The sequence below is a fragment of the Centruroides vittatus genome, unplaced genomic scaffold (assembly GCF_030686945.1).
Source record: "Centruroides vittatus isolate TY-2023 unplaced genomic scaffold, ASM3068694v2 contig_941, whole genome shotgun sequence".
In the NCBI taxonomy this organism is placed as follows: Eukaryota; Metazoa; Arthropoda; class Arachnida; order Scorpiones; family Buthidae; genus Centruroides; species Centruroides vittatus.
In genome coordinates, this window is record NW_027122625.1 from 568,492 (window position 1) to 595,135 (window position 26,644).

The window sequence follows — 26,644 nt, forward strand, 5'->3', positions numbered from 1 at the left end:
TATCTTTTATTGATTTAAATTTTAAAAAATTTAAGAGGATAATTATGGATTATAAGAACTTGCATTAAAAATTGATAATTACTGAATCTATTAAGATATAAGAGTATATGCCTGAAAGTACTTAGATGTGTTCTGTAGTTAATTTATTGCAAAAGTTAAGTATTATATTTATTATTTGATTTAGCTAGTCCACTTTCATACAAAGCATCTTCATCCGTGAAAATTATTCATAATGTCCTATTGGGAAGACACTAAAAAAATCTCCGTATTTTGCTGTTTCTTTCTCTCGTTTTAGCTTGTATCATACTTTTAGACTATCTTGTAATATCTTGTATATGTACTGTAAATATTTATTCACATTTCAATTCTCCGTGTAAATTTTAGCATATTTGCAGCATGCTCAATCTCTAAAAGTTCATTTTAATTTGGTTGAAGTGTAAACTTTGTGCTATATTAATAACTCGCTTCTTATTTATATTTGAAAAATTTTATTTTATAATTTTTATTCTCTGCAAATGTACGTGAATGTGTGCATTTACTGTTCGATTAGCCAATCTTTTCGAACGAGTCAACTACGAAAGATGAAGTTTTTATTATTTTTACTTTTTTTTTATATATATACACATATTTAACATGTACATGAAAAGTGTATACAATTAAATAATAAAATAAATTTTGCAAATTTTGTTTTCTATTGCTGACTCTCAAAAAATACTAATATCTAATAGTCGTCTTGTTGATGCACAAAAACAATATCAAATTAGTCCTTAGTGTGATGTAACCACTAAGGTTGACAGAATCACCAGTACTTATGGGGCAGTGTGTAAAAACATTCCTCCCAACCAGGTAGACAGTCCCTGGCCGAGAGGAATGTTTTTACACACTGCCCCTTTTACACTTTAGGTTCATTGCTAAATGGCATCCACATCACATGGAGTACTAGCATGTTTTGTTGTATGGTATTAAGTAACCTAGTTACACTACTTCATTAGTCCACTTTTCAAAAAACAAACTATATAATCTTTAAACGATTAAAGATTAACTGGCAACCATAAATAAATTTGGCACTTAAGAGATGGCGCCTAACGCCTACCTTATTAAAATTAATAATAATAATAATTTAGATTAAACTGGAAGAAAAGAATCAGCCCAAAGCAGGACTCGAACCTGCAACTCCTACTTACCGTGCAGTTGCCAGTTAATCTTTAATCGTTTATAGCCTGATTATTTACGGCAGTTGATGATGTAATGGATTAATATTATCGGATTTGATGAGTGTTTATTATTAGAAATAATAATTGTAAACAGAAATTGGTATTATGATATAATTTTTCAATTGACAACATTTTATAAAGGTTCAAAAATTTAGTTTGACTCAAAACACTCCTCTAGTTGGGCTGTCCTAACTCTCTGCAGCTTCCACCATTGTGTTAGGCAAACTAGCATAGAGGCAAACTAGCAAAATCTGTAACATTAAAGTGTAATATTTAAACTTTAAGAAAATAAAGTGTACTGAAAAACAAATTAAATAATTTTTTAAACTGAAAAACTTAGAAAACTATTAATGAAATGTTGACATAGATAATTTTATTATATACACCCCACACATTAAATGTAAAGAATGATTAATAGCACATGTGTAGTTTATTATTATACTGTATCCTTGGCATAAATTTGAACATTATGACTTAAAATAAAATGGCAGTCAATATTACCCATCATTATTATTTTTTCTTTAAATCTTATGTTATGCAATACAAATTAGTTATAATTTTTGTAAATAGTTTTAATTAAACTTCAATTATATAACATTTTCAAGTCTTTTCCTTATCCTTTTCACACTACCACAGAAGTAAGTAATGGGTATTGGCTTGAATAAAACTTCAATTGAAGATACACGATAATTAACCCAGGATATGATTTTATGCAAATAGTTATATAATGTTTTTCTTATCCAATGTACGGGGTCATTATAATTAAAGTTTCACATTGATAATGTTCTGTCCAGTAGTTTTCCTTTCATGGCCATTTCAAACTTGGTAATGGTTTACAGGAAGTCGTGGGATTTTATTTTACTGCAAAAAAAAAAAAGTAGTTTGCCATTCCCCACTGGTGGTGAGTTTTTACTGTATGCAATATTGTTAAACGGAATAAGACTAAAAACATTTTCAATCGACGTCTTCATATTGTTTCTAAAACGTGTTACAAAGCATGTTCAATGTGACATCCGCCATTTTCTGAAAGTAAGTTAAATTCTTCCTTTCAGAAAATGGCGGATGTCACATTGAACATGCTTTGTAACACGTTTTAGAAACAATATGAAGACGTTGATTGAAAATGTTTTTAGTCTTATTCCGTTTAACAATATTGCATACAGCGCCATTCCCCACTGGTGGTGAGTTTTTAATTATTATTATTTTTTTTTTTTGCAGTAAAATAAAATCCCACGACTTCCTGTAAACCATTACCAAGTTTGATAATGTTCTGTCCAGTAGTTTTCCTTTTATGGCCATTTCAATGTGAAACTTTAATTATAATGACCCTGTATAATTACCATAATTTCTCCATTTTCTAATCAATTTTCTAATGTAATTTTTAACTAAAAATTGCTACTGCAGATTACAGCAAGAAATTATATACTATTATATATGCACTGGTACAAAATGTCCAGCAATGTCATGTTTTCATCAGAAATTTTACTGGATGAATGGACAAAAATATAATATAGTTTGTCCACTCAAGTGCTACTTCATTGTACTCGAGTAAAATTTATGATGAAAACACAATTACGTTGACAGACAATTTTGTTTTGAGGCATGCTACAGCACACGGTAGTGCACTCTGGAACAAAATGTCTGTCAATACCACGTATGCTGTAGTGCAGCGGTTCCCAACCTTTTTTTGACCAGGGACCACAGGGTTTAAGAAAAATAAACTGTGTCAATCTAAAAATAAACTTTACTTGTGTTAAAAGTTTTGATTAATCGTTAAACTCAAGAGTAACATGTTTTAACAGTACTATTATAATAGAAAACATAACATTTTTAGTAAAAATTAAATTCAGTTTGTATCAATGTGGGAATAATAATTTAAAATGAATAAAAGTTTTAAATCTTTTGTGAACGATATTTTAGCTCTTGCGGACCACTGGTTGGGACCCGCTGCTATAGTGTAACTGTATTAATAAGTCAGAAAGATGATACGACGACTATAGTGTTAAGATCAATTGGAACACCTAGAAAAAGTTAATGGGCAGGATTCACATGCATATATTTTCTAGGCATATGGATTATTTCGTGTATTTAGGCCAGGCCATGCACAGTATTCAGTTTGGGCTCTGGAAGCTTTTAAAAGTTCAAGAACCCCTTTCAGTAATGTACAGAAACCTTCTCTCTTCACTAAATAAACTTGACCGGGATGTAAAATTGCACAGTAGCAGGGACCAGATTCGAGAAATGAGCTACACTGTATTTTTGTCCAGGGTATAGCAGTGTCCAAATTCCAATTTGCCCAATACTACAATAAGCATTTCAGATTAAATAACTTTTTATGAACTTATACTAGAAATCTGTTACCTTTTTGGCTCTCTCCAACCCTATGGATACTGAGGGCCCATTTTTATTCTTAACGATCAAATTCCCCGGGCCTGCAATGAGGTGACCGGGTGGCAGGAACAATATTCGACATATCATCTTGTCTCCAGAGTGGTAGGACGACAGTTTAATTGCCTCAGCCATACAGTTGTCAATACATCAGTTAATTCACTTCATTCACAAATTGTAGTAAATGTTTCCACTTGTTACAAAACTATTTTAATTAATTTTCTCTGTCTAATAAAAAATATTGCTTAAAAAAACTTTAGAATGTAATTGAATATTTAAAATTACAAAGTTTTTATTTTGTTATTCCAAAAACTATATTAAAGTTAATCAAGGCAAACATTTGAAAATCGTATAGATTAATGTTGCAAATTACTGCTAGTGAGGTGTGTAAATTTTCAGTACAAACAAGAGAATCAACGTAAATTGATTTTCATTTAAAATAAAAATTTACATTTGTACGAGTGAATAAACACACATTTCAAAACCAAACTCAAATCTCTCCATAAACATTACATATCAATATTAAAATTACTTTAAATTCCTGTGATTAAATATTCCAATGTAATTTACAAAACTTTTAAAAAGAAATAAATTAATTACACAGCAAGTAATTTTAATAACTATACAAGGTCTTAATACCGCAATAAATGTTGTTATACATGACAATTTTGACACGTCTGTCTAGTATCAAATTATGATGTTAGTAGAAAAACTTTTCTACGTCGGTCGATGAGAATCGATACCAAAATAAACTCCGCCGGACTTTCGTTGGATTTATCAAATAATTTCTTGGCAAATGTTTATATATGTTAAAAGATAAGTTATGTACAATTTTCTTTTGTGCCTTACACAGAGACTTTGTAGAAAATGTACAAAGAACTTTAGGCAGACGACTGTCTATAATTCTTCACGTCCAATAACTTTTTTCCACACATTGCACAGATTCCTAGATTAATGTAACAATAATATTTCAGTAATTATTTAGAGGATATCATCAGAACTTTTTTCGAAAATTTCAAATTTGACTTACCTTTCTTGTAAGCACAAGCTGAAAACAAAAATTCATATTATTAAACTTTTAAAACATTCAATTTTTATTAAAAGCATTCTACAGTTTCATTTATTAAATGTTTAACTTTAAAATCATTATATAAGGAACACTTAAAATTTATTATATAAATTCTAATTTGGTACAGTAAGATCTTGAAGACCCAGGTGTTTCAATTCAGCAATTATTTGCAAACTGGTGGTCATATTGCTCTTATTCTTTTCCTTAATAATAACTATATTGAGATGTTTTTCAGCCATTTAATTTCAGTTCTTTTATATTTGGGTAATAAATTGGTAGCAATTCATTACTCAAATATAAAGGAGAGTTCTATTAAATGAAATAATAGATTTATGTTTTTTTTTTTAATCACATAATAGTCCTCCTGTGAGTTATACCTTATTATGGTGGACAGATTTGCATTCCCTTAATTAATGACCTGATGGGCAATACTGGAAGGAATACAATTCACTTTCCTGGTAGGAACACCCATGCCAGACTGGCCAAAAGGTAGAAAATGTCAGTCCTACAATAAAGACTTATTGCTGCAAGATCCATCATGACGGTTACACCAAGGAATATGTTCAAACATTAACCATAGTAATTTGTTTGAAAGATATGTTACAATATCCCCATTCAAGTTGTTTTTGAATGTCAATGGGTTCACCTCCTGTTTGGATCAACAGAAAGGAACAGTACAGCTTTGTAGTCCAAAGAGGGAAAAAATAGCTATGGCAACTGCAAAAAATATTCCAATTCAGAAACTAGAGTATATTCTCTCTGGCAGGGAAGGAGAAAAGGCTAGTAGAGAAGGTAAGATGTATTAGCTAGATATAAGTTATCTCTCTTCCATAAAATGGTGAGACTCTGGAACTTGCCAGTCTGAAAGACTGGTGGATCCTTGTAAGTTCCTAGGTGGCAAACTAAATGGGCCCTTTTGGAGAGGAGAGTTTATCCTAAAGCTTTCTGGATACCAGAAAATGACTTGTGCAAATGTATGCATCCAATCTGGAAACAGTCACTTCATTCAAGAAAGATTAGTATGCTATTGCCATCAAACATTAATCACCCGTTGAGGAGGATTCAAAGTGCACATGCTGGCAATAGCGAGGTCGAGGCCAAAGTTTTAAACGCAAAAATGTGTACGTCGGACATTCGGTGCCGCTTTGTCAAACTTCTAGGCTTACAGGAATGGTGTTTAGAAAGCCAATGGAATCATGCTCGGCACTCCAAATGCCATTATCAAACTTCTAGGCAGGAAAGCGGCGCTGAACGTCCGACGTCCAACATACAGGTTTTTGCATTTAAAACTTCGGCCTCAACCTCGCTACTGACTGCTCTAAGTGGGAATGATTGGAAGGAATGGTCCCTTCAATACAGATTTGAACAGGTTGAAATTTCAATATTAGACTTGTAAATAGGATATGTCTAGAATGAATACCTTTTGTCTACACAGAGACTATGATTAATGCACAGCAGAGATGACGGAACACAAATCTACCAAAGGATTTCCAATTATACACTGTGAATTAAAAATAGTGTTAGCAGTCATTAAATTTTTATATGAACTAAGAGCTGGTCATCAAAACCATATTCCTGAAACACTTCTCACAACTTATCACAATGAACATGATTGTGTAAGTAAATACGAATGTGAACTTTGTAATCCAATTCCTCAATTTAATTTAGTGGGGTCATTAAAGATTCCATTGCACCAAATATACATCAGCACCAGGTTAAAGTCAATTTTCTGATACTAGTTAAGTAACACTGCATCAGCGTGTAGTCGGAACGACTAAACGCTGATGCAGTGTTTAATCGGTGCAGGAAAATAAACAAAGAATCATTCGTTCTCAACAATATATTTGATTTCTACTGGATCATTTAAAGGTACAAATATAAGGTCAGAATAAGCCATTAATTAATTGCTATGCCAACGTTTCACGAAATTCTGTCTATCACTATGGGCCTTGGACTTACAGATTGACTCGTAGCGATCTTTGTTGTAACTCTTTAAAAATACTGAGTCAGTTATTTTTTTCACTCGACTCAATGTAACATAGGTAAGACCGATAGCTGTCTCCTTTTTCCCTATATCTATTTTGATTTTTAGAAGAGTTAATCCCTGTGATTTATGTATAGTCATCGAGTATGCTAAGGTAAGGGGAAACTGTGTACGAGATCGCAATATACTGCCATCGTCCGAAGAGCATATTGTGGGGATTATTGGAAACAGATTACCATAGATGAAAGGTCCCTGATAGCTATTGAATTCCACTAAAATAAACAGAGGAAGATCTGGAGGGCGAGCATTAAGAGCATATATAATGTAGCGAATAGTTCCTAGTGAACCATTAACGAGACCTCCTTGCACCCATAAGTTGACTCTTGGCATGATTCTGGCATTAACTGAGAGATATAAATACTTGGAGAGACCAAGAGCTGAGTCATCTTTGGAAAAAGGCGGGGCAATATCTGGAGTGTTTTCAGATGCTATATAAGCAAGAGGGCATCCAGTTGACTGCAAGTAGTTTTCGTTGCTTTTTTTAACTTACTCGTTTGTTGGATATAGCCATTTGGAACTGATCAAGTTCATCTCTGGATAAACAGGCTTGATTTCTTGTCATCAGAATGTTCAGATCTGTATCAGAGAAATCACCCGAAGCTAGATGTTGTAAGACATCTGTGAAGGAACTATCTGCTATTTTGTCTATGAGAATTACTAAGTTCAATGAACTTCTCAAAAGAATCAAATGCAAATGTAATGTAATGTCCCAACAGGGTCCCTACCTTGTTGGGACATTACATTGTAAAAAAACACTCGAGTAGAGAGGAGTATCTTTAACGGGAGGAAGCTGACGAAAATCACCAAACAAATAGATAAAGAATCCACCAAACGGCTCATCTTTCTTGGGGTTTATCTCTCTCAATCTTCTCTCGATTATGTAAAGCATTCTAGCACCAATCATTGTCATTTCATCGATGATGATGAATTTGAGCGACTTCATCTCAACCTAGAATCTCTGTGCAGCTTCTTCATTTAGAGACGAAATTTCGTACTAACGATAAGAAGACGAAGGAGAGAATGGATCATAAAGCCATCAATATTGATCACTGCTGCTCCATGTTATAGAATAATAAGTTTAATAAGTTAATAAAAGAAAACTTTTTTTAACTTATTATTCTATAAAGATTCTTTATATTTGTTGTGTCTAGTTAGCGATAACATTTACCTTTCAAAATTACTGTTTTAATACTTGTCATATTTTCCGACCACTAGATGACGCTTCTACATGTGCGTGCAGGAAGTGACTAACACTTGACTTCATGCATTCCTCGTCAACATTATAACTCTAGAATGAGTTGTCCGATCTTGACGAAATTTTCTACGACAACTCAACATCACTGAAGGATGAACTGATTAAAATTTCAACTCTCAAAAATGATCCATACTGAACAAAAACCCCTATTTCCAGTTCTACAAAAACGGATCATTTTTGAAAGTTGAAATTTTAATCAGTTCATTCTTGAGTGATGATGAGTCGTCCAAGAAAATTTCATCATGATCAAACAAGTCATTCCAGAGTTATTTTGTTGACAAGGAATGCACAAAGTCAAGTATTAGTCGTCACTACGTTCTGACAATTAATTTGGATATTAAAGACATTACTAAATTATAACATTTGGTAGTTTACTATAAATCCATATGTGTAAATAGTATATGTAACAGTAAATCACAAAGAAATTATTTACCCTGGCAATAATGTGATCCTACTTGATGTACTCTTTGTCTACATATTCTGCATTGTTCAAATTTACTATAAGGTGCAAATCTGAAATTAAATGAATAATCACAAGATTATTTAAAAAAATAAATTTAAATAAAACTGCAATTTTATAAAAATATTTTCAAAGGCAATTAGGAAAACCGGATAAATTAGATATAACTTTTTAAAATAAAATGATAACACTCATTTATCTGTATATTAATGCACTGGACATATTTTCACATAGAGTAGTAAATTTTTTTCTGGTTGTAGCTTTGTATCTTTGATGTTAAGTCATGGACCAGAAAATTAATTTTTTTTATAAGTACAGTGAAACCTCACTTAACGAACATAATTTGTTCCAGAGTCTTATTCGTAATGCGAAACACTCGTTAAGCGAAACAATTTTTCCCATAGAAATTAATGTAAAATACGATAACGTGTTCCACGCCAAAAAAATGCTCAAATGTTTTATGTATAACATTTATTCAAAAAACATTGTACAATATACACTGTTAAGGAGCGTGAATCATTGTCATCATCTTTTCTTCTAGGGCAGAATGAATCATCCTGGAATGACAATTCAATTTGCAGAAACAAAAACAAAAACAAAAGAAAAAAAAACAGCTAATATGTTTGATAAACACTCCAAACGATATGTCAAATTCTTGGGTTATGTAAAGGCTATAATTAAATATTAGAAATTAATTAATTTGACTAGAGTTAGGCAGTTATGTTTCCATCTCGTATTAAATTTAATAATTATAAATACAGGGCTTAAAGCAGTCATGGCAGTGATAAAAAGTGAGAAAAGAGAGTTCACCCTGAAAAAAAGCTAAAAAAGCTAATAGTGTTAATGTGAACTAAAACAGGCGTTATTAAAAAAACAAACGCGCACACATTTTATATCAATAACATTGCATATGATATTAGATTGATTATTAAGTGGACTGATAAGATTAAATATGAAAATAGTTAGGCTGAGTTTATACTCCAGAAAAGTGACCAGTAAGACTGCATTAAGCCAGAACAGGCCCGCATTAAGTTTTCATGTGCCCCATACGGAATTCCCACCGTTACACAGCAAAGCAATTGGAATAGTAACATAACTACCAGAATGTGTTTCCATATAACATGCCAAATTTCAAATGCCATTTATTTCAAGGTACATTTTTTGATTTCTTTATTTAAAAAATGTAATTAAAGAATAAAAAAAAAAAACTTCTGGCAGAATCGGTGGGTTGCATGTTCATTATATAGCAATACCACTAGTAATTGTGATCCAATCATTTATTTGGTAATTTTATCAATATTTTTCAAATGATTGAAAATAAAATTACAGAATTCATTACTGGTAATACTAGTCTCCACAAATCTATTCCCCTGAATACAATAAAACAATTTGTCAGTCATTGGACCCACAACTGACAGAAGAGAGTTTATGAAAACAATGTAATTAAACGTTTAGCAGTTTGTTGTCCTTCACAGTCTATTACTTTCACAGGAGAAAATATACAAAGCTTTCTACTACCCTGAAGTTGAAAAATAATACAATCCCGTGAAATTAACAAATCTGAGTCAATAAGCAAATGATGAAATTATTTATAGAGTTGATATTTGATAAGTTTAGTTTTTTGCATTTATGGATCAAATTAGAGAAATTATAAATAAAAATCTCATTTTTTAAAAATTAAAATCATAAAATTTCGCTTACAAAAGATCGAGATACAACGCACGCTTTTTATTCTTATAATCGCTTTGTTTTCTTAGACACAGATATTATTCCTATATAGATTTATTAATTATAATAAACATACATTATGTATAAAATTACATTAAAATAACACTGTAGTTAACGTCTGAAATGAAAAACTGAATCGAGTCTCGTCTCCATATTAATTAACGCGCATTGGCGTAGCCAGGGTTTTGTTATGGGGGGGCCTAGTAAATGCTGTAATTTTCTGGGGAGGGGCACCAGGTTAACTGGGGGGCCGTGCCCACCCATGCCCCTATGCCCATGTTAACGTGCCACAGTAATTAATTGATCACGTTGCATCAAATTAAATAATTTATAAAAATTAAAATAATAAATACGTTTATAAAATAATTGGCTATATCTGTTCGCAATGATAATGTAAAACACACTGTACTTATAGTTTAGCATTTCTGATATTTAATTTATTTTTGAATTTTAAAATATAAGAAAAACAATTTTTTAAATTAAGTTTTACGCATTTATATCTGCAACTTTAAATAATACAAAGATATAAGAATCCATCAAAAAAGTTAATTAATAATAATTAAAATCGAGAAAAAATATAAAACTTTCAAGGTAAGCTTGTAAAAAGTCAGGTACGCGATCACGTGACGCCCATCTCCCCAGTTTGTGTAACCAAACGATCAAGGTTGAAATAAAACGGGCACGTTTTTTTCATGCAGCGAAAGTGTAGTGAAATGACGTCACGAGCAGCGTTGGCCATTTAGAAACGGGTTTCAGAGAATTAGCTGTAAAGCGCTTCTCGAGCGCTGCATAAAAAAACGCGCCCAACCCCAGCAGAAGTAAAAACGAACATCGGCGCGTGTCTAGGACAATAAACTTGAACGGGAGCGAAGATGAAACATGACACCATGTAATTTATGCTAATTACTTTCTAATATTAAAAAATTAAATTCTTCAATAAATTATAATTAATTTAATTTTTTTTTTGACTGAGTTCGACTAGAAGCATATCGAAAAGCTAAATTAAAGTGAAAATAGTGGTTTTTCGACGCTAAATATTTACAAATTAATTTTTTAATTTGGTGCCGGATTGACCACAGCTGTTCGAATGCGCATGCACATGACGAGTTTTATAGTTTCTGTCGAAATGAAAAATGAAGGACACCGTTAGAATGCAGAAAACCGTGGTGCATGCCAAATATACAAGCACCCACTTAAAACAAAACTTTTGTCTTTGTCTAAAGATTGTCTCTACTGAAGTTATTCATATTTAGGACACTAGTTTAAAATCTTGTACTTCCTGGCACGAGATTCGCTCGATCTTTAATTTTACAGAGTGCTAGAAAGACACAAGCTTTAAAACGAGTGTCCTACAATGTTTTATTTAATAACAACAGTAGAAATCAAATTTATTATCGCTCAACAATTATTATTTTCGGTTTTTCTACGGTAGTCAAAAACGAGTGATGTCATCGTTTAAGCTAAAGAAGAATAGTAGAAAGACCGTTGGGAAGGAGAAATTTGCTTAGCAACTTACTTCAGAAAGTATTGGGTTCTATACGATTTTCCGTTGCTAAAACATGAGTTTCTACTGTTAGTATTAAATAAAATCTATTTCTTTCTTTTGTCCACTGCGCTTAAATAAATACAAATGCTAAAAATAATGCCGTATAAAAATCACTCTTAACGCCGAACTAGAAGTGTACTTATGTCTTAATGCAGCGTGATTGTATCGAAGCGCCGCAGAGATCGGTATTTTACAAGGATACAAGCAAGGAGAACCCATGCGTAAATTCCTACAGCATGTGCAGAGTATCAAGCTTTGGGAAGCTCCTGGTTTTGTTAGTCTATATAAATGTAGTACACTACATGTGTATACGACAGTGCCTAATCATGTCGCGCACGGTCCATAAGGCGTATGGGGCGTGCTGGTCGCTATTTCGCTCCTGAGCGCATTTACGAAAAAAAAAAATTTCACATGGAAAGTGAAAAAAGCTAAAAAAGTGCATTTTTCTCAGAAAAAGCTAAAAAAGAGAGGTGCTATGAAAAAAAGCTAAAAAAAAAGCGAGTCACTTTAAGCCCTGTAAATACTGTAGTTAATGTTTAATTCAGACATTCCTAAAATTTAATTTGGAATTGGTCATTAAATTTAATATGAGATAGCAGCGTAACTGCCTACCTCTAGTCAAATTAATTAATTTCTAATATTTAATTATAGCCTTTTCATAGCCAAAGAATTTGGCATATCGTTTGGCATGTTTATTATATAACGGGCTATGGTTGTTGATGTTTATGTTATAGTCAAAACCTGTTTTTAGTTAGAACGCGTTTTAACTAGTTGAAACTAGTTTATACTGGATGTCTTTGTTAAAACCCGTTTTGTCTAGGTAAAACTAGTTTTAACTCAAATTCATTTTTGACTAGGAGTAAATTCTAGTTTTAACTAGACAAAACGAGTTTTAACAAAGACACCCAGTATAAACTATTTACAACTAGTTAAAACGCATCCTAACTAAAAACTGGTTTTGACTGCAACATATAGAGTGATTCGGGGTAAGATGCCTAATTTTTGATATTTTCAAACGGTGACGTCAGATATTGTCATGTGTTTGTATAATGAATCGTTGGGCCAATATTGAGTGCGGAAAGCTGTAGTTGGCTACCGTTACCTCGTTTTCTACATCTGAGAAGAATAAAAGCAAGATAAGAACGAAGTTTTTGTTGTGAAATGTTTCTAGAATCATTTTAAAACTAAAAGTTAAAATAGAATTTATTAAAAATTGCGAAAAACAATTAATGTGTGATGTAGTTAAGGTTCTAAAGTTTCCATTGTGAGCTACCGCATATCCCGATCAAACACGCTAGAACACGTACAACGTAGGAATCTTATCCTGACAAATGGAAAAGATGCCACATTTTTCATGGGGTAACATGCCTATTTTTTGTTAATTGATTTCCAATATGCCTATTTTTAGTAAATTTTTGTTTTCTCGTTTCATTGCAGGATATGCATAGAAATTATATAAGGACTTTTCAAAAAGGTTTTTGGACTGAAAAAAAGCTTTCAGCTAGCTATAGAGCACGTTAGAACAGGCGGGAACTTAACAATATTTATATACTGCGCTGTTACACTTACTATAAAGTACAGTACTTTGTACTACATATGCAATAAATTAAATTTGGTTAAGATATTCGGAAATTAATTTTATGCAATTATATTTATTTTACTCCAATGGCATTTTAGGCATCTCACCCCGAGTATCCGGGTGAGATGCCTAAAATGCCAGACAGTGAAAAAGTCGTCATTGCAAACACAATACATAATTATTTTTGATATACTCCGAAGTTTTATTTGAAAAACATGCTCAAGAATATATTTTCGTTAGAGGCCTCCAAAACTCAAATTATCGCTATAATTTCCTTCATAAGCAAAATGTTAGGCATCTCCCCCCGAATCACTACACAACTTTATTTATTTCCCCTAAACATATTTATGTAGCTAAAATTAGTTTTAACTGATGTTAGAAGTTAAAACTAATTTTATCTAAAATCAAAACATGTACAGCAGTAAATTAACTAGACAAAGACATCCAGTATAAACTAGTTAAAACGCGTTCTAACTAAAAACGGGTTTTGACTAACATTTATAAGTAATATGTGTGATCACAAGTTTGAAAAAATGTGTGATCACAAGCGACACTAAGATGCTAGCAGGTGAGTGCTAAACACAGACTGATGGAGCATGCGCACAATTGGGACTTTCCTTCTTGTCACTCGTTATGCGAAACATCACTCATTAAGCAAGGCAAATTTTTACAATTTGTTTTGCTCATTATGCAAAATACTAGTTGTGCAAGGTGCTTGTTAAGCGAGGTTCCACTGTACATGGAAAATAACATATAGTAAGTACAATGGGTGATCAGTTAATGAACAAATCGGATAACAAACACTTTCACGAAAGATTTTTATGTTTGGACAACGAACACTTCACAGAACAAACACGAGAAGAAACGACGTAAAATAATAAATGCCTATTGGTCTTCCCTTGTCTTCAGGCAACAATTCAAAACTTTTTGGAGTGCGGGAGACGTCGACATTGACACTCAACCCGGTATATACTGATCGGATAGTATTCCTCCGAACTTTGAAACTCTCCCTTGTAATTCCAGCCTTTTATGTTTCTGACAGAAACAATTTTTTATAGTATTCGCGAGACGGTTGGGTAAATCGATAATCGGTTAACGAACAATTCAGATGGCGAACAAAGTCTTGGAACGGATTGTGTTCATTAACTGATCACCCACTGTATTATTTATTGTAATCACTTTGAAACTAGCCTATACGGATAACTAGTGATCATAATGCATAAAGTCTATATTTTGCATATTCTGGATAGTGACAGATAATGCTGGTTGCTATCCAGAACATTGTTTTATTTTCTCAATAACAACATTTAACCTATTTTACATAATTTTTCATAAATTGCATATTTTTTGCATAAAATTTATGAAGACACACATTAAAAACTTTTTGTGTATCTATTCACATCAATTTGATTTTACTATGAAATATTGATTTGCTAAAATGTGCACTACTATGCACTACTATGGAGAAAGAAAATAAAGACCAGAACATTACATCCCTATGCCACTTTACTGCCAGATTTAAATTTCCGTATCAATTTTTTTTTTTTTAAATATTTTCCAAGATCTATATCAAAACTTTAAAATCCAAGTAATTTGTAATGTAGGCTTATCCACCATGAGCAGATCCTCTCCTCAATTTACAGAATCATCTGAGAAATTGAATTGTTTTGTGCAATAGGAAATTCCAGATATTGAAATTGCTTATTACAAAGCTATCTTGACCAAGAATCAGTAGAAATTCTAATATAATTGAATCAGATAATTTAAAAACCAAATTAAAATGATTAAAAAGTAAATTTAACTTAAAAGTTTATTAATTGTAATAATCACTTAATTCTTCTGGTGTTATTTGCCAGCTACTTTTTGGCAATATTTCAGTAATAAAATGCTCATATTCATGTTTTTTGGAACTTAACACATCTGGTACTTGCAGAGCTTCTCAAAATTTGAGAAAATACTGAAGAGATGGTAGGAATTTGTGTTCAATGAGAACCAAATGCTAAAAATAATGCAAAAATTATCAATGATGATGCTATATTAATCATTTAATGTATTATATTTGAATGTGTTTAGAAAAAAAATCATAAATACAATTATTTTTTGCATTCTGTAGTTAAGATTGATGAGTTTGGTTGGTGATAAAATCAGGTGAACTAGTCTTATTAAAATTTGTATTGCAGTATCTGATCTCAATGAAATAAGATGCTGGACCACAATAGAAAATAAATATCAGATTATTGTTATTTTATTATTGTTTCTGGAGTTAATTTAGTCTGTTCCTAACAATTTTATGAATAAAACTCTAGAGACAATAATAGTCTGTCCCTAATAAATTTTATTTGCGGTTTAAAATAATTATCTTGTTAATTTGCGGATAAAATTTTAGGGACCATTAGAGCACCCAAGTAACTCCGAAGTCTACTTGCAGAGCTTCTCATATCTGAATATTTGTTGGAAGATGTAAGACTATCTTTATTTTAATTTTCTTCAATTTTATCAAACAATTCTCTAGTTTTCTGCAATTACAATTAAGTATATTTCAGATGATATCATCACAACAGACAGTGGAATTTCCTTGTCAATTGGAACATTATTTATAATTTCCTCTTCAATAGACGTAACTTCATTTCAGATGTCTCTGTATCTACTTTTAAGAAAAAAAATTTTTTTAAAGTAATTCTCAGTGGTGTCCTCAGACAGTTGATCCCACAACATTGCCAAAAGATATATGCATTAGTAGCCTATTAACAGGTGCATTTTTTCACAAACATTATTAAACCAAAGCTTCAAAGCAATCTCAGTGACATCACTATAGTTTTTGGTTTAAATCAGGTTTCATTTTTTCCTGCTGACATTTCAGTTTTTTCTGCATTTCACCTTGCTTTTTAAATCTTGAATAAAATGATTTTGAAATTTTTAATTGTGTGGCAGCATTTTATTGATTCATTTTTGGCAATTTATCATAGCAAGAATGCTATGATAAATTGCCAAATTGCTTTCATTTCCTGTTCGTCATGGTGGCTCGTGTCTCATTAGGATTGGTCGAATCTGGACCAATATGATTGTTCCATACAAATTCCAGTTTATCTTTGAGGGACAAATTTTTCATTTCTTATTTGCTTCTATTATGTTAAGAGATTACTGTTTACTTAAAGTACAGTACTATACTGTAATGTAAAACACAGTCCTCTACAACAGTAAACAGCTAGTCAATAAATGAAATCACCAGTGCAAGAAATCAAAATTTAACATATCACATTTGTAAACATCTTATCTAATTGGATGATTTAATTTATATTGATTCTAATCATTGTGCTAATGTTCATATTGGAACAACATGGCTTTAATTATAATCACTTGCTTTGTCAATTGTATGCTATTAGCCATCTGTGTAAATTCAAACTCATCATTAGTAACAATGATAAATATCAGATTATAAGAAACAACGGTTTTCTAATGTTATTTAATTTTCATTTTGGGACATGTTAATTCTAATATTTGACTGATAATAATATCCATGATTACAATAAGTAGCACCACTGAATAAAGAATATAAGCATTCAAAATATTTAATTAAACAATAAAAGTATAAAGAGCTAGATCCCATAACAGAACTGAGTAATAAGCAGGTTTATTAAATGGATGTTGAATCTTTTATGTAGTGACAAGTTTTAATGTTAACTTCAATAAATCTTCAAATTAAAAACTAAACTGAATAGTTTACATTTTCATTGTCAAAAATACACATTTACATGTACTGAACATTGAACTTATCTTCAAAACAAAATTTCTCAAATTTAGATATACCATTATTCAGTACACAAAACTGGACTAATAAATCACATGTAAGAACGCTAATGAAAATACAGTGAAACCTCAGTTTTCGTTCACTAAATTTGTCTCGGTTTTTGTCGGTTGTCTCGGATTTTGTCTGTGTGCCCACGTGACCTCGCCGAAATCAGAGAGCAACTCACATTTTTCTCTGCTGTATGGCTTTGTTTCTTGTTGTGCAAGCGTTAACCCACACGTCTAGTGAAACGATTCGATTGCTTTCATTTCCTGTTCGTCGTGGTGGCTCGTGTCTCATTAGGATTGGTCGAATCTGGACCAATATGACTGTTCCGTACAATCCGTTGGATTTGAAAGAGAGAGCTATAGACGAGCAGGGACGCTGATTGGAGGACCACCGGCCACCGGCGCGCATATATAAGGACAGTTTAGGCGGGAAAATGGAAGCGGCTTTCGTCTGGTTAAAGGGAAGGCATCGTCTCGCCAACGACAGGGCGTGATTCCCGAAAGTGTTAGTGCATCGTAAGGTGTTTTTTTTTAAACGAAATTATACGTAATACGAACAATTAGCAATCATTGGCACTTTGGTTTCGGTCGCAATTTTTTGCACATCAAGTTTAGTAACTTGACTCTGTTAGCTCCATCATGGGACCAAGAAAGTTTCCAGAGCCAGCAGGCCTTTGAAGAAGAAGGCGAGGAACACGATTGAATTGAAAAAGGAAGTCATAGAAAAATATGAGAGCGGCATTAAGATTGCTGAAATCAGCCGCATGTACGATAAATCGCCATCCACAATAAGTTCCATTGTGTCGAAAAAGGAAGTGATAAAGGAGGCTAATGTAGCGAAAGGCGTAAGTGTACTAACGAAACAGAGATCTCAAACAATTGAAAACGTTGAACAGTTATTATTAATTTGGATCAAACAAAAACAGTTAGATGGCGATTCTGTTTCGGAGACAATGTCGAATAGCATTTAACAATAATTTCGATCGTTGATTCCAACACTCCTCAGTCTTTCATACGCGAAGAAGAGTCTTCAGAAGGATAAACAACATGTTAAATGTTCATTTATTTATTATATTAATCTTATATATTCATTTTATGTTCATTTCTTATTGTTTTTAGTACTAAACACTATATTCATTCTCTAAAAAATGTTTTTTTGGTGCGTATTTTGGAGTCTCTAGAATGAATTAATCAGATTTACATTGATTCCCATGGAAAAATTTGTCTCGGTTTTCATCGGTTTCGGATTTTGTTGATTGTTTTCGGACAAATTATCGACGAAAACCGAGGTATCACTGTACTATAGTTACCAAATAACAATGACATGAGCCAATTATGCACTAAGGTAGGTCAGATGTGGTCCATGAACCACCAATTAAACTACTCTGCTTTAGTATATTTTTTCCAATGATAAACCAAATCTAATTATTTACTGTTTCAATATTAGGAATTAAAATTACAATCACATTAGAATAAATGTAAGTGTGAGATCCAGAGGTTAATTGTTAAGATTTATTATAATGGAAAAGAAAACTTGTCCTGATTTATGGTATTTCTGTCTCCCATGGGTCCAATACAAAAGGAACAAAAAAATATTAAGTCAAATTGTCAACATTATCCAACTGTTGACTTCGACAGTTAAAACAATTCCACAGTGAAGAGAAAACAAGTCTAATTCCCACCGCCTTAATTAACTGGCCCAGTGATGACACATTTGAAGTGTCGTCATTAGAAAACATAAGGTCTCCTGATCAAATTCCCATACCTGCTGGAGATATAATGAGCAAGCACCCAATCTTCAAGGCAATCAATCTCTGCCTCGTTTTACTTTGTGGGTGACATATTGTCTCATTTCCCCAGATACCTCTCTTCAGATTGCTAACTGTCGACTGGAAAGAGCATTTCACCGACACTCCATACAGAAACCAGCTTGGAAGCAAATGGATCATCTTCCAGTGATATTGTAATAAGAATTGTAAACTCTCTTTTGGTCAATTAGCATATAAGTACTTCAATAGTTGTTATTGATCTTATATGTACTGTGGGTCCACCGGGAGGTCGGACAGAGTCGGACCTCCTTTTCTCGGTTCACAGGTCAGTTATGACCTGCCCACTGTCAAGGATGGCTTGTCCAGTCTGGAACTAGTTAATTGTCAGGTCAAGTGGAGGAGGAGAGAGGGATCGTTGATAAGACAGAGGCGAGATTCGAATAAATGACACCAGGTACAAGAACAAACAGAATTTATTACGAAACGATAAAGAACAGTTACACCGAATAACATTGACAGAGATATTATATACTAACATAGAAAAGTTCGAACCCGAGAGAGAGTTTACAAATAAATGGTCGTCATACCTCAACACGTATTGGAGTCGAATGCCAGAGTCAATACAAAAATCCGTAGTGGCGTAGCGGCTTTGACGTAGAGTTTCAGCGTAGCGGCTTTGTAGAATTTCGGCGTTCCGAGGCTTCAAGTCCGACTATCAGCGGGAGCTACGAGCGACGACCCCTTGGTTCGTGCTCCCCTCCTTTTTATTTCGTCCCCTCGTTAATTTTCTCGCCAATAGGCAAATTTTGTCTCTAGTTCCGAGGGTGACTCAGTTTCGAGTTTCGCATTTCGAGGGGTGGCGATAGGTACGGTCAATCCCCTAAGACGGGTCAGTTTTTGGTTTGGAATTTGGTTATTAATGTCAAGATAATGACTAATTTACATTTTTGTTTTGCCGGTCAATTCGAACTCTCACATCACTGTCAAATGCCATTGAACATAGAAATTGTATATAGACTTAGTGCTGTAGCTTATATGTACTGTACTCCTTGTTTTAGCTCATTAAATTGTTGTATTTAATTGAAGCACCTAAGTCTCACCTTTCTCCAACCTTGGACCCTTTCAACTTACTCATTGCACCTCATCACTCAACAAGATAGCCCTCTTACTTAAAGCCATCCAGTGACACTTGAGCAGTCTTCACCAGACTGGTGTCGGAAAAGGGTTTAAAGCTTTTACCCTCTAACCCCCGGCTTCTCACATTAGAATTAGTTACTTTTTTGGCATTTTCCATCAGCATTAGAATTTTCTTTATTTTTTTACACCAATGCTATCAACTTAATGATAAATAAAAATACAAACTAAATAGTTGTACTTCAATTAAACCTTTCTTATTTGGGATTTGTGGCATTTGCCCTAACAATCAGAATGTCTAAGCAAATTTGGTGACACTACTCAGAGTAGGAAAAGGGATTCCATGAAATAAATTTTAATTCCAAATCCATTAATAGGGAGAAAAATAACACTGTGCAAGTGAAAATGATACAAACTACACATATGAACAACAAATATATGAAACATGAAATAAGTTTATCCAATCCAGTCATGACAAATTTTATGCTGTTGATATGGTCTCCATATTCATGGACTAGAAACTGCATTTGGGTTATAGTATGCTTGACAACAGGATATAAAATGTTGTGAGAAGTGTTTCATGTATGTAATATTATGTTAGAAGTATGTTTGTCTTGCAGTTTCCATGATACAAAATGCTCGAAATTGCTTCATGTGATTCCAAATAGTTTAAGAAATTATGTTGTTCTTTAAGACTGCCGAATTACAGAATGTTTCCATAGTAGATGCTAATCTACTTTAGAGGCATTCTATAATTTGGAACCAATAGTCTTGAGATGGCCCAACAACCAAAACCATATGGAGTGATCAGGCAAACACAGCAGTCATACAAGCAGGAATACACAATACACTGATCACACTTTCTTCAGTAAAGCAATGCTGCAGAAGCTGCAGCACTGGTCGTGCAATGTTTGGAGTTATTCCATTTTGCATAAAAATTGTTCTTTTCAGCATACAAAATAACAAAATTATGGAGTATGACATGATGCTTTTCTGCAGTAACTGCATGTCATTGCTCTTGTCAGGTAACTTCCTCAAAAAAAAAAAAAAAAACACACAGAACTATTATAAAAGTTGCAGTGAACCCAACAAAATGATGACTTTAGGAAAGCATAATAAAATATGCTGCACAGTTTGAGGAGCATCTAAAGTTCAAATTCAACTATATAAGTGTAAAAGTTTGAACCCACCGGAATTAAGCCGGTAATGATATATCCTTTTTTCGCGTGGGTCCCACGAAAAAATATGAATCAGAAGGAAAAAGGATATGAATCCAAAGGAACAAATCTGAATCAGAAGGAACAACTGGCGAAAAATGCTGGTTGGTGAAACTGGTAACGTGACCGGGACGATAAAAGGGCGACGAGAGAGGAAAGGGGGGGGGTCGGTTACGTAGTGTCGATTAGAAAGAGTGTGAGCGTCCCGAGTCCTGACGGCAAATGAAAGGAATACCTTGCCGAGTATACCTTGACCTAGCGGAAAGACCGACCCGGATCACGAGGTATGACTTTCCCAAAGTCGTGTAAACTCTCCCTCCGTGTATCCGAACTTAGGCGACAGTAGCTCGCCCAAATTGTATCTGTTATGTTAGTCTTAATAAATCGTTATTGTTGTTATTAGACGTTGTTAATGTCCTTTATTCGAGTATCGCTGCCGCTGCTCTACTGTCGAACCCATCAACTTCCTCCACTCACGTAACGCGTAACTCATCCGAACCGCCATCTTGACGTGGGCAGGTCTAACGGACCTGTTAGCCGAAAAAGGGAGGAACGAGACTTCGTCCGCCTCCCGGCACCCACATAAGTATTTCCAGTCTTGTAATGAAAATGGGTATTGTCTTCCTACAAAATGTTCTAAGACCGGTTGTCAACTATTCTTGCCAGAAAAATCAAATAAAATTACAGTCTCTTTTCTGGATCCTCTCATTGCATCTGATCTTAAATGGATAGAACTAAACTACTTTGTAAACTTCCCAGATCATAAAATATAGGATATCCAATTGCCTTGCTATGCCATGTGCAATGATAGAGGTATTAAGACATTAACCAGGTATTACAGAATAAGTTACAATAGCAATTGTTGACAAACACAGGTGGAATAGGTTTCCAGTCTCTTCCAGGTCTAACTGCCAAAGATCCTGTTTTCCTCATTGCTCTAATTGCAGGAACCAATGGAGTATCTATCACCAAACACTTGTGATATTTAACTCTCGAGCTGCTGCTACATTACACCATTGAAAAAAATAACTTCACAATTAATATGCCATCATATACATTCAGAAGACTATCAATAAGAAACTGCTTAGGATGGTTAACTGCAACATTTACATATATCCCTTGAATATGAGTAAGAGAACAAATTCAATTTTATGCAAAAATTTGTTCCACAAGGATCAAAAGCAGTTCCTATCAATCTTTAAAACTGAAATTTTTTCATAGAATTTTTTCAGTGTATATAATATATAATTGTTTTTTTTTTCGTATATGTATAATTGTATATGTAATTTTCAGTGTGTGTGTATATACACACACTGAAAATTAATCAACAAAATTATTAAAAGCAGCAGTTATCTGTTTTATTCATTTATACAGGATTTAAATTAAAATACATAATAAAATAATAATCATAATAAAATTTAAAAACTCATACACAGTCGATTCCGTTTAATTGGGCCACTGGTTAATTGGGGCAGCTGCTTTATTGGGCTAAATCTCAAAGAACAGAAACCAAACTAATAAATTAATACATAATTTAAATGCTTAATTGGGACAAGTTTTTGCTTAATTAGGACAGTAGTAGAAAAGGAATTTAGCAATTTTTGATATATTTTAGGGATCTTCTGAAAATATGTCAACACTAAGTACAGTACATTAATAACAGTTGGCGGAGACCAAGCAATTTTGTCTTTCACTCAGGTGACTCAGTTTTTCCAGAGGGGGTCACAGCACAGCAGGATGTATCACACCTGGATCTCGTCTGAGGCAGACCTGAATGCAAGCTACTGACCCTTCTCCAGATTGGACCAATCCCCTTAAAAGTGAAGGGACAAAGACTCCCCCAGACAATTTTCCAAGGTCTCTTGACCAAGTTGGAAGACAGCTAGAGTTCTCTTGGAAAGTGTTATGTGCATGATTACGTCTAGACTTGTATAGCAACTATCCAATCATTGGAATCAGCATCCAGAGCTGCCAGATTCTACAGACACGCCTGTCGAAGTGGCCCACCTCCAAGTAAAGAAAACTGTCCTCAAAGAAAGGCCATAAGGTGACTTTTGGATGACCCAGACATGTTTTAACTAAAAATAGAGAAAGGAAAAGATCATTTGATCAGGAACAGATTGAATGGTCAACCTTTGTGTACGTCATTACTAATATTTGGCAACACTAGCATGATGCAAATCAGTTATCTATCATTGTGAGTCTGGCAAATTTATAGTACAAATATTTTCTGTATTTTGGTTTAATAAAGAATTAAAATAGCTACCTAATTATCATTTTTTTACCTACTTATTTATTTCCCTATGTATTTATTTTAGAATTTATTATTAGTTTGTTTAATTGCAGCAGCCACTTAATTGGGTCAAAATGGATTAGTTCCAATGTGTCCCAATTAAGTGGAATTGACTGTATATTAAATTTTAATTACCTGGCTTTCTTTGCAGTTAAAGCTTTATTTTCATTAACAATTCTTCCGCCACTCTCTATTAAAAAAAACAAATACAATTATGTTAAAAAGATTGTATTTGAAAATTTAAATAAATTTTATAAAGCAAATCTGATAATTATAGAAGAAACATATATTAACAAAACTAATTTGTATTAATTCTGTTATTTTTGCTTTAATCATTATCTTATATTTTCTTAATTGATTTTTAACCATATGATTTCTGTTAATTAATAAATAAAACAAATTGTGAAAAAATTTTCAAATATTTATGATAAAAATTCAATATATATTGGATAAATGTTGTTCATTATCATACAGTTAATAAATAATGATTGTCACATTGTCAGTCTGCAAAAGAGAATAGCACAGCACAATTAAAAAAAATGAAGAGAACAAATTTCATTAAATCAAAACTTATGTTTAAATTTAATAAATTAACCATAGGCATTTTTTATTTTATATTTCCTCTTTACTTAAATTGAATTCATTTATAACTAATGATGGGACAATATCAAAATTTCTCCTGATTCCAATTCTTTTGAATAGATACAACCAACCGAGACTTTTGAATACTTTGTAAAGTTTATTTTAGTTTAGAGAAATTAATGATTTACATTATGAGCCTGGTACATTCATTAATTAATAAACATCAAGCTTAAGAATGAAAAATGATTGGGAAATCCATAATCAAACTTTTAAAAGAAACCTGAAAATTGTCCATTTATATGTGAATATGCATGCTTTTATTGTGTACTACAAAATAAATTTGTAATCTTATTTCATATAAAGTTAATATTGCAACACTACTCCAAACAAATTACAGCTAAATCCCTTTTACTCAAAGAACTATCTCATCATGTCATCTATCTTTGGAAACTGCATTGTTGGCCGACACAATGACCAGGCGGAGGAAGCCCCCCTTTTTTAATGCTTCTTGCAATCAGCATGCCTTGTAAATACTTTAATTCCATCATATTTAACACTAAGTAAGGTTCAGCAAATGATGCAATGAGCCGAACAAATATCATCATCACAAGTTAACCGATTTTGAATTAATTTACTTGAGCCAGGTTTTCCTAAATGTACAATTATGAACTTTTTTTGAAAGAAAAGAATTCTAGATTGACTCATCTCAAAAAATCAATTTTTTAAACTCAAAACGACAGTAGACTTAGTGCAAACAAGTATTTTTATTTAGAATCATGCAAATCACACCTGAAAATGTAAAGTACTACAGTATAATCTGTGAATAATAAAACCTTTCACAATTATAATGAGAAAGTCATTTTATCATTATAAGTAAATATATTAAATATTAAAATAATCTCATATATTTTTCAATCAAAATATAGTTAGAATGGAAGTCACCGAAAAGGACCTTCTTCCGGTGAAGTTCTCTAATAGAACTTCACCCGAAGAAAGCCCTTAGGTGGATTGGAAATGTTTGTGGTATGTTAAAAATATTTACAAAGCTTCATAAGGTTAGTGTGATATATATAAAATATAATTTTGTTTACATTTTAAGCTGTTTTTCAGACATTTAACTATTTTTGTTGACTGCCAACCTCGAGCATTCTTTGAAATTGCCAGTCAAGCAGATCCATTGCTGGCCAGGTGGCAAACCTAATGTCATCTATCTCCCCTAAAATGGAGACAATTAGTACTGACTAAGTGCAATCTCTCATCACTATGACTACATGAAAAAGACATTTGCCACGATACACATCACCTTGTGTACTCTCTGCTTTGTCAACTTGAAAGTTTTCAATAAACTAATACTTAATTGTTAATATTGTAATTTAATAAATTTTTAATCTTTAATTAAATCAAATAATTAATTTTCTTATTCATACGAAAGAATCGTTTTAGGAATTGGAAATTGTGACAAGATTTGCTCAACTTATCATTGCATCACTATGTTATAACAAAGCTAAATTTTATTTTAAGAAACATTATAACAAATATACAGAGAAATGTACTCTCTAGTTGTCATTGACTGTACAGAATGTTGCCTCATATAAATTTACATAGTCTTTCTAGCAACTGAAATAAAAAGCGTGTAATCAGAATAACACATCATCCTCTGTATAAATGTTTAACATTTTATACAGTATGTATTTGCCATCCAGGATTTCAAAAATATATTTAACAAATTAAATAAAAATTGGAGAAAATAGAACAGATTCACTTAATTAATTCAGGAAGCTGGGTTGCTAAATCTATCTTACATTTTTGAGGAGGCATTTCCATCTGTATACCTCAAACCGACAAGAATACTAACCCAGGTGCCTAACTGTCAAAACCCACTGGCAGTCTACTTATTAACAAAAATTGCTATTTTCAGGTGACCATTGTCATTTGTGCCAATTTCCTTACCATGGGGCAAATGCAACTTTAATTTCTCCAATACAAAACTAAAAAATATTAACTAACTTACAGTATCCTCTTCTAATAGACAGCTCACTACCACTATTTCTTCATGAACATTACTCATACTGAAAATAATGCCTCATCTGAATACTTTCACTCTTTTTTTTTTTTTTTTTTTTGCTGTAAATTCTGGTTGAACCACCACTGCAATGCAACATCCAAAAAATGAACATGAGAAGGATTGTAGTAAAGTTCAGAGAGCTGAATGATAAACGAAAACAGCATTTCATGGAAGTATGCAGAAAACTTTAGCAACAGCCAGAAGAAGGCCCAGACTTTCTAAGGTCATGACAAAAGTTTGTGTGGAAAAGTCATTCAATAATGTTCCTTGTTTTAATTTGATAAGTCCAATGTGTGACTGATAAGAAATGAATGAAAAAAACCAAGAAAATCACTTTACACTTTCTTTTTTATTCAAACACTCAACTTAGCATCTCAATGGAAGAGTCCATTAATTCAAGAATAAAGATGGACTCTTCCATCTTGATTGTGGATAAAGAAAGTTCAACATGTCAAGAATAATGTCAAATCCATGCTATCTGTTTTTTAACATTGACAAGATTAACC

At 32.7% G+C, this 26,644-nt stretch overlaps 1 protein-coding gene across 1 annotated transcript in view; it reads right to left on the reverse strand.

Annotated features, from left to right (window-relative positions):
- Positions 1-4,015: 4,015 nt before the first annotated feature.
- LOC136984968 (cysteine-rich PDZ-binding protein) overlaps positions 4,016-26,644 on the reverse strand; it is a 30,874-nt gene continuing 8,245 nt past the window's right edge. The window contains exons 3-6 of the mRNA XM_067282121.1: positions 23,627-23,681; positions 8,404-8,483; positions 4,633-4,650; positions 4,016-4,548 (exon numbers count right to left, since the gene is read on the reverse strand). Of these exons, the coding sequence (XP_067138222.1) occupies positions 4,484-4,548; positions 4,633-4,650; positions 8,404-8,483; positions 23,627-23,681 (218 nt within the window). The 3' untranslated portion in view covers positions 4,016-4,483. The remainder of the gene's footprint in view (positions 4,549-4,632; positions 4,651-8,403; positions 8,484-23,626; positions 23,682-26,644) is intronic.